Source organism: Papaver somniferum, chromosome 3, assembly GCF_003573695.1.
Source record: "Papaver somniferum cultivar HN1 chromosome 3, ASM357369v1, whole genome shotgun sequence".
In the NCBI taxonomy this organism is placed as follows: Eukaryota; Viridiplantae; Streptophyta; class Magnoliopsida; order Ranunculales; family Papaveraceae; genus Papaver; species Papaver somniferum.
In genome coordinates, this window is record NC_039360.1 from 147,596,996 (window position 1) to 147,610,413 (window position 13,418).

General features: G+C 35.3%; 1 protein-coding gene across 1 annotated transcript; it reads right to left on the reverse strand.

Annotated features, from left to right (window-relative positions):
• Window positions 1–4,025: 4,025 nt before the first annotated feature.
• On the reverse strand, window positions 4,026–9,566 carry LOC113357646 (filament-like plant protein 4). The gene is made up of 6 exons (XM_026601087.1): window positions 9,315–9,566; window positions 8,451–8,572; window positions 7,873–8,071; window positions 5,518–7,780; window positions 5,078–5,141; window positions 4,026–4,901 (listed from the first exon to the last, which is right to left on the reverse strand). Exons 2-6 carry the CDS (start codon window positions 8,556–8,558, stop codon window positions 4,500–4,502), a joined length of 3,036 nt encoding a protein of 1,011 aa, XP_026456872.1. The 5' UTR covers window positions 8,559–8,572; window positions 9,315–9,566; the 3' UTR covers window positions 4,026–4,499.
• Between the last annotated feature and the right edge of the window lie 3,852 nt (window positions 9,567–13,418).

The window sequence follows — 13,418 nt, forward strand, 5'->3', positions numbered from 1 at the left end:
ACAACAACATAATTCATACCTACATTTGTTGTTCTTCTTCTGAAACAATGTGGTTTTTTCTTCCTCTTCTCGGTATTAAAAAATTCCAAACTAAAAAAATCAAAATCAGTGAGATCAAAGTCATAAAAATCAAATAAAAAAACAACAGATTTGTACCTAGTTTCGTTGTTCTTCTTCTGAAAAATGTTGTTTCTTCTTCCTCTTCTCAGTATCAACGAATTCGAAATCAAAAAATAAAAATCAATAAGATAGGAAGTCAAAAAATTGAAATCAAAAACCAAAATCAAAAGGAAAAACAACAAAACCAATAAAAAGAAAAATTAAAAAACATACCTAGATTATTGTCTTCATCTTTTCAGATCTGCAAAAATCTTCTCATATCGAAATCTGTAAACAATACTGTAAATCAATCAATGTTGTAAAACAACTTAACTCTGTATGTGTTCTTCTTCTCGAGGTGAAACGGATTGAACCAGAAATCTAAGTCAAGAAACAAATTCAGTTGATTGAAGAAACCTAAGCCTAATTTCGCAGCTCTGAAGCAGAAGAAGAAATAAGAAAAAAATCATATTTTTTTTTGTTTCTGTTTCAGTATAAAAATACTATATATTGGAGGTTAATTTTGGTATTATTAAGTTTATTAAAAAATTGATGACGTCAGTTTTCCGGAAAAATTCAAAATCTGGCCTCAAAATTAAAAGTTTTGGGGCTAGAAAAAACAAAATGTGAAAGTATGAAGTTGATAGTGAAGGATCTATTTTGTGGGTTTCTTAGTGTTGAACCTACGAAGTTTACAATAGTTTTCACCCTTAATTTCGGCAATGGACACAAGACTAACAATTTTTGCATTTTCAGGAGGAAATCAGTGGAGTAAACAAAATTTCAATCATTATCTAAAGAAAAATTTGTGGAGTTGAAAATACTAGAGAAATGGTTAACAATGTGCCCTTATATATCCCTATCCTTTTTCTAACCAATTCACAGTTCCATCAGACAGTCTAACTAAGAATTCCTCATTTTACTAACAATTATGGGAATGTGAAAAAATTTGGTATTCAGATCTCCATCTTTTAAACAAATAACCCTAGATTTTTGTCTCTAATAAACCCTATATTTTTGTTTCCAATAAATTTCTTCTTACTTAAGAAGATGAAGATACTGAACCAAACAAAGAGTCATTTGGTGCTTATGCTCATCAGTTGGATTGTGTCGAACTCATTTTGGGCAAGAACTAAATTATCATGCTCATTTTTAATTTGAGTAAACAATTTCCCAAAAGCATTTTTGTTACAAAACTTGATTTTTTTTTTAAATCAGTCGCATTCTCAAAATACAGTCTGGCAATTATTTTTTATTTCTTTTTTGATAAATAAGGAACCTTTTCATTAATGGGATTTCAAGGTTACAATGAGTTTAAGATCGAAAATAAGTGAATACAAAGTAACAAGAACATACCGTAAGAGTAAAATACCGAGAAATCCGACAAGAGAAAGAGAAGAATTACCGGAGTAAGAAAAATACAAGTATGAAAAAGATCCGATTAAATCGGAAGAATGATGGTTTTTCTCGGAATTAAATTCCAACTATTTAGTTTGTTTTTCTTCTTTAGAAAGAAATGCTCCCAAAGTAGGAGTGATTTGCTCAAATCTCTTGTAACTAGTGATGAAGCTTTTGTCGTCAAAAAGACCACCGATGAAGATTTCGTCGCCGGATAAGTTGATGATGAAGATTCCGATGAAGAGTTCGTTGGAGACAACAAAGATGGAGATTTCGTCGTTGGAGAGCATCACTATTGATCTTATAACCCAACTCAATAACCAAGAATCGTCATTAAAGCGAAGATAAACCTCAAAAGAGTAGATAAATCCACCAAAACGGTGTAGATAAATAGAAAACATAATAAAAACTAAATTAGTCTACTAACTAACCTAGAAATCAAGGAATAATGAAGAAATCTGCTCGGATCTCTGAGCAGAGAAGAGTTGTTTTTGATGGTTTTGTTGGAGAAGAAGAAGGAGTGAGAGAGGAAAGAGAGATGTTTTACTGATTGGCATTACTGATACTATTATTTCTACCCCAAGCCTTCTTGTCATTTTTTTTTTACGAAAAAGTCAGTCGCATTCTCAAAATACAGACTGGCATTACTGATACTATTATTTCTTCCCAAGCCTTCTTGTCATTTTTTTTTTACGAAAAAATCGAATATAAAGGCTAACTCATACCAATTACAACATTCCAATTAAAAATTAGAGTAGATAGAGAATGACCCTCAAGCCTTGTTGTCATTATCAATTAAAGGTTTTATTTCAACATAATTTCCTTCGGACGGACAATTCGTTGAAACATACATCAGTACGTATAGTACGCCCATGGCTTTGGTCTTCCCCTTTTCCTCTTAAAACATCAGTGTTACCAGGACTCTCTCCAAACAAAGGATCTGTTAATGTCCAGTCTTGCTGTTTGGTTCGCTGGTGGTTCGCTCCAAGTGCTCTGTCACTTCCTAGGATACGCGAGCATGTATGACGGGCCAGTTTTAAAGTACGGTGGCTCTAGACTTGGAAGAACTTATTGTATTAGTTCATGTGCAGTGTACACTATAGCCTTTTCTAAAGTAAGAAAAATACTAATAGGTCCTACAAATAATATATTAGGATGAGTTTGGTCTAGTTGACTGAGTCAACTGTCTGTTTGGTCCTTTTTTAAAATATATTTTATTGTTTGGTCATAAAAATTATGGTTTGGTCCTAGGGTGATGTCATGGATGATGTAATTGTCATCTTGTAATGGCAGAAATACCCTTTTAGATTAGGACCATATATATAGGAAAAGTCAAGAGAAAAGAAATCATTTTCAGATTTACTTTCTCTCACCTTTTTTTTTTCTTTCCAGATATACTTTTTTTTTTTTTTTTTTTTTTTCAGCTGCTGCATAAAATCAATGAAGATATGTATTTTTCTAGGGTTTTTAATTTACAGAGATGATGTGAAACAAGAAACATCTGAAGATAATGTAAACAAGAAACAAAGTTCGTGTTGTTTTGCTATTGAAGATGAACTCGTGATGTTTTTTTTTTCTTTCTTTTTGCTGCTGTATGATGAAGATGATGATGATGAATACTTTCAAGATCTGTTGTTGTTGTTGTTGCTGTTGGTGCTGGTTAAGATGATAAACACGATAACGATGATGAAAACGAACTCGGTTTTGAAGACGACGATGATGGAGATGATGTTGATGCTGGTGTTTGAAGATGATGTTGCTGCTGGTGTTTGAAGACGACGATGTTGCTGTTGCTGTTGAAGACGTCGAAGAAGATGAAGATGATGATGATGATGATGATGTTCATTTTTACAAATGAACTCTATTTTTTTAGGTTTTTATCAGGATTTTATTTCTGGAATGAACTCTGGTTTGTATAGGTTTTTATCAGGAGTTCATTTCTGGAATGAACTCTGGTTTATATAGATTTTTATCTGGAGTTCATTTCTAGATTGAACACTGGTTTATATAGGTTTTTATCAGGAGCTCATTTCTGGAATGAACTCTGATTTATATAGGTTTTTATCAGGAGTTCATTTTGACGAATGAACTCCTGATAAAAGGTGATTTCTGAAAAATAAGTAGAAATTAACATGAGTTCATTTTGACAAATGAACTGCTACAAAAAAATAAGTAAAAATTAACATGAAAGGGTATTTTTATCTGTTTTATATTTTTGAATAATAATGGACCAAACAGTAAAAATGTTTTCCCAAAGGACTAAACTGACTTGGGACCACCTAAAAAAGGACCAAACGATTATTTTCCCAAATTTATTTTGAAAGGGGGTATATTAACAAGATAACATGTATCGCCCAATATAATTATCAAAAATTCTAAACGTACCGGGTATAAAAACAACATATAAACCGGGCTCTCACATTTCTTTTAATGGTGGGGCCCATAAGTGGCCCCTGCTAATCTCCATGGGGTGGGGCTCAGCTGCAATGCGAGAGCCCGGTTTTGCTTCTGTTTTTTTGCGCGGTACGTATAGAAGTGCTGTATTATCATTGCCCATATTACGCATATATTTTGAAAGGGGGCTATATATTACAAGATAACATGTATCCATTTTGCCCAATATTATTATTGCCCATATTACGCAGAAACAGAAAGGATTCGAAATGCAACTACTTGCGCTAAAATGCCTATCGCCCCCCATTTCCTCCCTCAGCTTCCACTTAAGTGCATGTAAACTATACATCCATTTTTTCACACTGTTCTTTTCTTTCTTTTTTACTTTTTCTTTTTGGTCCCAAGTAGTAGAGGACTTTGAAAGTTAAACTTTGGGCTATTATAATTCAGTCACTTGTAACTGACACCCTATCTTGGAACATGTGGAACAGATGCACCATTTGGAGTACAGCCCAAAGCCTGCATCAGAAACATCTACATATCCATCCGCTATGTATGTGGATTGGAGTACTTTGAAGGCATGATTGGAGAACTGAGTTACTCATCCATTAGCCATTTTTTGATTTCGACGAAAAGAACCTACTAAAACCACGTGAGTTTTTCTCTGGCGTTAGCCCAGGAGATGAGGATGATGATGTTTTAGAATGTTGATGTGGTGGGTGCTTTGAGTTGATGGGAGATCTCAAAAGTAAATTTGCTTCTGTATAGGACGGATTCATAGGGGACTCGCAACCTTCTGTAGACAGAATCCTATGGGGGGAAACAATATTTTCCACCTCAGTGTGATCACCATCTTCCATCAAATCTTCATTCATTTGATGCTTCTCAATGTATGGCATCGAGCCGGTTAGCTCCACCGAAGGACGCATAGCTTTCAACTGCCTGCCAAGAAGAAGTATGGTCTCTTGGCACTCAGCTAGCTTCTCTGTTGCATCTGCTATGTTCTTTTCCTACAATGAGAAAAACAAAATTCGTTTTGAGTTTTTATTGGGTGTCCCCTTTCCGTTTCATCTATTCTTTTATTTGATATATACATGCAGTAAAATGAGAAATGATATTCACTAGGCCATTTGTGTAAAGAAATACTACATTTGGAGAAAAGAAACTGTGATGGAATATGACAAACCTGTTTAAACTTGTTATGGGTATCACCAGCTGACGGCAATGCACAGATTGAGCTGTTCTCAGTTCTTCAGAAATTAAACAAACACAGAGAAGTCAATGCTATAGCAAACAAATGGATTATTAGACATCAATTTTCTTATAAAAGAAATTCTAATGATAAGCTACAGGCGTGAAACATAGGAATTTTTGTTCAGGGTTTCTGATCTAAGGATTGAATTTCTGATTGCACTAAGATCTGAATTTTTTAACTAAGTTCAGAGCATCAACTATGAAAGTCGGACAAATGCAAAGGTTGTGATTCTAACAAGTGAGGCAAAACCATGTTTTTTCAAGAGACATAGATGAAACCATATTGGTCTGATGCGAAGAAAATAAAATAAAATGACACGGATGAGTAACTAGCCTATTGGCATTAAACTATTAAAGGTATATAGTGCTAACCTTTGTATCTGTTGTTCAAGATCCTTGCATTTGACCAAAGTGTCCTCGTGATCCATCTTTTCTTCTTTAAGCTCGTTTTTGACAGCCTCCAATTCAGTTCGGAGAAGGTTCACTTCAGTTTCTAAAGCTTGCGCACGATTTTCAAGTGACCTGTACGATTCTGCCATACATTTCAGTTGTGTCTCTGCCAAGCTGTTTGATTTTTCGGAAGATACCAATTGTGATTTAAGTTCCATCACAAGCTTCTCAGTTTCCTCTAAATGAACCTTTGCAAGGTCTAGATTTTCAGTATATCTAGCTAATTCCATCGCCATGTTATCTTTTTCAGATTTTAATGCATCTAAATCTGATAAGCATTTGCATAACGTACCGTCCGACATCGAAGCTGGACTTAAGCCTCCTTCAGTATCAGAAGTAGAACGGGTTATATTATTTTCTAATAGTGTTACCTTGTCTATGCAGTCAGAACTGTTGATTTCTCTTCCAATCCCTTTATAACCCAGCACACTACTGCTTAATTCACCGACTTTAGCTAAAACATGAGCGAGGCCGAGAAGGAACTCAACTAGACTCATTTTCTTGCATAATACTTTGCTAACAGATTCAGAGAACTCACCAATATCTTGAGTGAAGTCATGTCCACCACAAGACACATCATGAATTGTCATGGCTTCCTTGCCCATTGACACAACAAAATCATGAATCTGTGAAACAGCACTAGACAAATCTTGCTCTAAAAGAAGCTCAGTGGTGTCATCTAGTTTCCTATCATCATTCAAACAGATCCCTATTTGATGATTGTTAGTAGCCTCAGCAGAAAGTTCGCCGTTAAGGGTGCATAGAGCAGAACATGGAGGCAGAGTGATATCCTGCACGACAAGTTTGATGCCCTCTAAGACTTCCGCAACATCAGCATCCTTGGATTCAGGCTTGAATAACATGGAAATTTTTGACTGAAGCTCTTTCATCGAGACATGATTAGAAATTGTCGATTTAGCATCCAAATCCAGCTGCTGTTCCACAAAGAGATTCCCAGGGTGAGAAATTTCAATCGACGTATTCTGATCCCCATTCTCTGGGACAGATATTGCATCATTGATTTCAGTTGACGAACATGCCAATCTCTCCATCTCTAAGAAGTCGTCCATAAGTTCCACATGATTTTGATTGTCAACCTTGTTGGTTCCGTTGCCGACACACTTTTCCTTCTTAAAATCTCCAGCCCAACCTTCTCCAGAACTACCTTCTTCATCAATCCCATCCTCAGATATAGACGTCAAGCTTGGTGGATTACTAGCATTTTCACTTGGGGAAATTTCGGTAATTATTTCTATACTTAGCTTCCGAGAGATTTTATGCTGATTCAAAACTTGCAGTTGTTCCTCCATTTCTCGAAGCTTGCTAGCTGCCTTAGCAAACATATTTCTCGAATCCTGTAATTCGCTGTTACGTGTTGCCAGAGCTTCTTTCAGCATCTTAGTTTCTTCCTCCGTAGACAACAAACGTGCAGTAAGAAATTCGTTCTCTTTGTGGCACTGTTGAACACTGTCAAGAGAAACTTCAGAAAGTAGACTCAGATGAGGATTGAAGTTGTTAACAGGGGAACGCCGAAACCGGTTTTCTCCACTATCACGGCCTAAATATTCAACTTCTTGCTTCATTTGCGCCAATGCAGCAGGCCCTGGCAACTTCTTTCGAACAAGTCCACGTAATCTCTGGCACACTGCTTCCAATTTGGCTATTTTCTTGACACTCTCTAAATGATTCTTGTTGGATACTTCTGCTGATTTCATACTCATGTTCCTTTCCTCATTTCGGATTTCAAGCTCCTTGGAAACTATATGAACCTCATACTTGAGTGAGTTTATTTCTCTTTCGCCTGATTCAATATTGGTCTTCAAAAGTTCAATAGCAGCCTCCGCTTGAGATTTTTCTTCATTGATCTTCATGAGCATGGCCGAACGATCGTGCAATGACCTTGAAAGTGCAGCATTTTCAGCAGCTGACCGGTGGAGTTCTTGATCTAAATCTTCTAACTGTGCTTCAAACTCGAGCTTGATTTTTTCTATTTGTTTGGTTTTGGTAAGAAAATTCTCCTGTAGTTTCTTTTCATGTTCTTCCTTTACATTCCTTATTTGCTTCATGCACTCTTTCAGAGCACCATCCAGATGTGATGCTCGATCTTCAGCAGCTAGCTTCAAGAGTGTGACGGACTCAAGTTCATCCTTCAATGCCAAAGCTTCTGCTTCTGCCTTTTCCCAACCTAGAAATATGAATTGGCGAAGGCTTTTAGAGGAAAACTCTCTGAGGTCAAATTAAAGCAGAAAAGCAACTATATCCACACAATGCACAAACCTGCCACAGCATCTTCAGCAACCTTTGTGTGCTGTTTCACATGATTCTCTTTAGCAGTAATCTCTGATTGAGCTGAAGACAAATTTTCATTCAACACATTAACTTGATCGTTCAGTGTCTTAACTTCATCTTCCAAGTCCATAAGATGTGTATACGACTCAAGAGGAATTTGAACATATTTTACTTTCTTAGAGTTATCCTGCCAACAGAAAAGAAATAAATGTATAATTACGTGAGTCCCCCCTGTATTTTTTAAATTAACATTTACAAATCCAAATCATAACATTTTAGAGAACTATAAACTTCACATATTACTTTTAATTTTCCATTCAGTAATAGGAAAGTTCCAAACAGTGTCAGTATTTAGTCGTCAACAGCACTAAATAAGCTCATTCAAGAACATGGATAACAACAACCAAGTTATTAACAAAGTTGGGCAAGTGTGTGGTCCTTCTAAATTTAAAACCTCTTTTTTTTTTTAATCTTGAGATTGCTATATCAATCAAAAATATCATAAAGGGTGCGAAATTTTGTCGAAATACTATAATCTTATCATCACGGGTTCATGAAACACATACCTGATCTCCTTCAGATGTAGCCGAAGCTAAAGTAGCAAGAATTGAATCAGGCGTAGTAGATGTCTTATCAGAATGTTTCTTCTTCCACGGCCAACTACGCCGATCCATCTTAACTCTATAGCCTGAACATATAATTCTGAGTATTAACACACACATATATACAGTAGAAATTGCAAAATTAATCGAACAAAGACTTAAAAAAGATTGCCTACTAGTGATTATACACCGGATGAAAAAGACTTGAATGGACATAAAGCAAATATAATTACTCAAATACACCCACATTAGCAAATTGCCAGATTATTGCCCTAACTTGTGCGGGGAAAAAATCTTGCATGTTAAGTTGCTGCTGAAAATCCTCTGAATTCAAACTTAAAATCACCGAGTATTTTATCCTAAACCACATTCTTAATGACTATGACGAAAAATGGAAAATCATGAAGAAAATAAAGAAAAGAAACTCGCTATAATCAGACACAAGTCAATGCCTTCAAATCAATGGTTTTAGATAAATTCGAATTAAAATCACAGAATTAGCTGAGCTGTTATGTAATAATATCATCGGCAGTCATAAAGTGAAACCGATATTGGTTTTAAAGAAACAATGGAGATTAATAACTCTCTCTCTTCTTCTTCTTCTTCTTCTTCTTCTTCTTCTTCTTCTTCTTCTTCTTCCTCCAAACTAATCCTTGAATCGCCCACCCGCCAGACAATACAAATTCAGAAAGAACAAAAAGTGCAACAAAAAGTAATGAAATAAATAGAAAAAAATACTGAATCAGTAGAAAAACATCAATGGGATTGATGAATCAAAAGTTACATGCATTTTGATAATTTTATACAAAAGATTGGATTAAATTATACCTGAATTTAATGTAAATTACTGAACAAACAGATCTAAATAGAACCAATTTTAGAGGCTTTCAGAGTATTAGACAGATGTTAACGAATTATGTTTCAAACAAAACGAGGAATCTCTTCATAAAAGATTGAACATTATGAAAATTAGGGTTTTTCCATTTTGATTGTCTTAATTTCTCTCTTCGTCTTCTTCTTTTTATTATGTTTGAGTTCAGTGTAGTTGCAGACAGAGTGAGTAGAGATGGCGCTGGTTAGTTGGTCTACTACTACTAAAATATTATTCCCTCGTAGTAGTAGGTGTCGGTTTCTTAAGTCCAACTGGTAAGAAATCTACACCGAGGAGGAAGATACTTACTGTACGGTGATATTTTCGACCACACTTTTTATTTTATTTTTGTTGACCATAAATTTATTTATTTATTTATTTATTTTTATTTTTTTGTTTCATCTTTAAACTAGATCTGTACGTCCAATCTCATGTAAGTTTTTGTTGGACCATATAAATTCGCTGGACCATACAATCTATCTACAGGGACAAACATTTTACTTACTGGCATGGAAAACTGTGGAATTTCTTTTTCGAGGTTAACATTTCTTTGGACATTCACCATGTGGACAAATTTCTTAGATTACATGTTTTGGTGAAAAAACATCTACGTATTAAAGTGTGGGAGAATATTGCTTTGTCGGGTGGAAATCATCTATCTAGCTGCCGCCTCGTACTATAGAGCGTTAGTGATTTTAGATTTTTTTTTTACTTGTCCAATCTGTTAAACTGGTGAAGTAAAAACAGGGTGGTCTCACTGGTCTGTGTTTGTGATGCTTACTACTAGTAATATCTGATGCTTCTCAACATGCATGGCTGCCAATTACTGGGGAGGTACCCCGGTTAGCAGTGTTGCTTGTGAGAAGGGTGGTGGATGTTCTAACTTCTAATCTAATTATTATGATATATTAATTAATATATTCAAAGTATGTATGGCTCTTGTCTTGTCTGCCTACTTTGATTCCGAGTCTCTGACACCTAGATTTGATTAATAGAAAATAAAGAAAAAGATTAATAGATGATTACTACTGTTTAATTTCATAATTTAAGGTGTTACAGAGGCAAGACTGGGAGATGTTTTAGGACTAGTGGATTTCGTATCCTAAGAGAAAATGTGGGATGTCGTTTCCGTTTTGGACTCTACAGTAACAAAAATAAGTTGGATCTGAGAAATGTTTGGGTATATGTTTGTATCCACATTAATCACCATCCGCCACGTATTCAAGGGAGTATACTTGGAAGGCATACAACGGTGAGACATCAAGATATGATGCCACATCCATGGGATCTCTATAGCCTATATCTGTTCATCTTCACAATGATCCAACGGCTCAGAGTTATGAAGCACTGAAGAAATAAGCTACCGCGAAGCACTGAAGTACACCCAAAGATATGTTTTATCCCATCTCGAGGCAAACCCAAGATCAAGGGCGAGGATCAGCTCCACTGACAAAGACATGACAGGAACACCGACATCTGCCTGACGCGTGCGGACTGCCACAACCACCCGCATTAAATACCATAGGCATAGGGTACGTGTCGGCAGATCTGTGGAAAAGAAGGAGGTGGTCCTTCGTGACCCAATAGAACCGATGGAGCCTTCGGTCAAGAACGAAGATGCCAGCGGGATCAACACAAAGACCAAGAAAATAAGGTTACAACTGTTTCTAATAAGTGGGCCCCCTGTAACATCCTTATATATACCCCTCTCTACTAAGAGAGAGGAGGTCGACCAGTTTTGAGTAACTAGAGAAGAGTATAGGAAAGAGAAATAGGAAGAGTAAGTATGATCCATATTTTCCTATAGCATCGTTATTCACTTAAAGTCATTTGACTATCTTTGTAACTCCTCAATACATAGTGAAACACCAACCCCGTGAACGTAGGCCTTAGTGCCGAACCACATAAATAATTGTCTTATTTACATTTCAGTACCTTACTTTTTGTTATTGTTGTTAAGATTTATGATATGTTCATCGTAAATATGAAGGATGGTCGAATCAATCCCCTCCGACTAGACAATGACGAGTCTGACGACTCTGAGTCGATGAGTCATTGTGTTTTGTACTGTCTTACATCTATTTATCTCTTATGATGTTTTTATTTACAACTGCGAATATTGTTTGTGAATACTTGGATGCCTTCGTGATTTCTGTGTTCACAATGTTATTCTTTCTTTTTCTCCGGTAGTTTTTTGGTCCAACTATTTTTTTATCCCGACTACTTTGGGGAGTATGAATTTTATTTGGGGCCTATCGTTAGAGGACAAAATTGGGTCATCAACAACCTAAACACCCAATCGCATCTCTCACACCACGTCGAGAGTTGCATAAACCTGCCCTCCCATTGGTCGGTGAACGGAACTCTCACTCCTGATTGGCCGAAATCAAAGTTAGCCCCCTTACATTTCGTGGCCGTTAATTTTTAATAGAATATGAAGTCTGGACCTTCGGATTAGCCGCAAAATCTACAAATATCTTTTGGGGAGGGCCCGAACGATTTTTTTTTTTTTGGGAAAAAACGAGAATTTCCATGTAAAAGAAAAATCAACATAAATAGTTTTTTTTACGAGATTTACATACCAAAGCAAAAAAAAAAAATTTACGAGATTCTTTCATGAGTAGTTAATGAAAAATAAATCTTAGAAGATCTTTAGTGTAATTGTCGAAACAATTCTCTTGTTAGAAAAAAATCTAAGAATTTCCATATCAGAAGAAAAATCAACCAAATTTTGGTCCATTTATTTTTGGCATGTTTAGACAAAGTCAAACCATATACTCTAAAATAAATTTAATTTAAGGTACAAATCTCTGATTCCTAACCTACTATAGATACTTGCCATTCCTATTGAATATAGATTCCTATTTTAAGTATTGATGGTGATAATTTTCCTTTTAAGATCATATGCTTAGGCGACTAAAATATAGTATTTTACCATTTCAAGGAGTTTTCTTAAATTTTCGCATACATTTAGCTAAATTTGGAAGTTTTGGATTTATTTCTTGATATAGGTTCTTCGGTAACCATATATACGGTGAATTTCTTTCCCACGATGAATTTCTTTCACGTTCCGCAGTGTTCAAATATACAGAGCATTGACGAATTTCTTCTTTGTTGGGGAATAAAGGTGAATATTTTAGCCCTAAACCGCTTATACTCTCAAATTTCTCATCCATGATATGTTCTTTTTCTCTATTTGTTATTGTAGTTAGATTTTAAGTTTGATTGAGAAGAACAAATATGAAAAATCATTGATATCCCTGCTTCGTTCAAGGTAATTTCTGTTCTCTTCTTTTTTGTGGGATTTTCGTTTTCTTTTTTTATGCCTTGGTTTTATGTTTTTTTAGTCGTAAAAATTTTGTGGGATTAATTGTTTGCATATAACCATTTCAATGCAGACAATTAATCCCAGACCTTGGATAGCTTTGCAAAATTGTATATCGGGAAACTTTGGAGATAAAAAGTTCATATTAAAATTATTATAATAGGGTTGAAGATAGGTAGTGCAATTTCAGTAAGTAGTGAAAGATAAGTAAGTTTTATTTTAGGGTTGAAATTGTTGTTGTAACGTCTGTAGTTTTTTTATTATATGTAATCAATCTTATCTACTCTATAGATAAGTTGGGGTTTAAAATTAATGTTATTCTCGGTTCTTAGACTGACATAAAAAATAACTTATGTTGAGTTACTTCTACAAATACTATCTTTACTATCTTTACTTTCCACAACTAGGGTATGCAAAATGGATTAAGATGGTTGAGGGCAAAGGTTATTAATGTCAAGGCATGGTATTTCTTAATCTAAAATTGAAAATCTAACTCCCAAACGAAAATGTGAAGGCAGTTGATTGAATATGGTGTTTCACCTAGCCTAATATATTACGAAAAAAATATTAATTCGCAATTTCCGCTTAGTTGTTCCCTGTTTAAGTAATTTCTTGCAATTGAGGTGCCCACTGTATATTGAGTCAGGGAGTAATTCACGTTATTCTGATGGGTGGTCTAGGATTTTTTTGTCTTATCATTTATTGTTGTGCAGCATGGGATATACTTTTAGATGTA

Bases quoted from the DNA above. Each gene is read 5' to 3' on its own strand.
- LOC113357646 (XM_026601087.1), bottom strand. From the start codon at position 8,558: ATGGATCGGCGTAGTTGGCCGTGGAAGAAGAAACATTCTGATAAGACA. The intron at 8,072-8,450 runs GTATGTGTTTCA...TTCTGTTGGCAG, and splicing joins CTACATCTGAAGGAGATCAG to GATAACTCTAAGAAAGTAAA. The intron at 4,902-5,077 runs GTTTGTCATATT...TTCTCATTGTAG, and splicing joins CCCATAACAAGTTTAAACAG to GAAAAGAACATAGCAGATGC.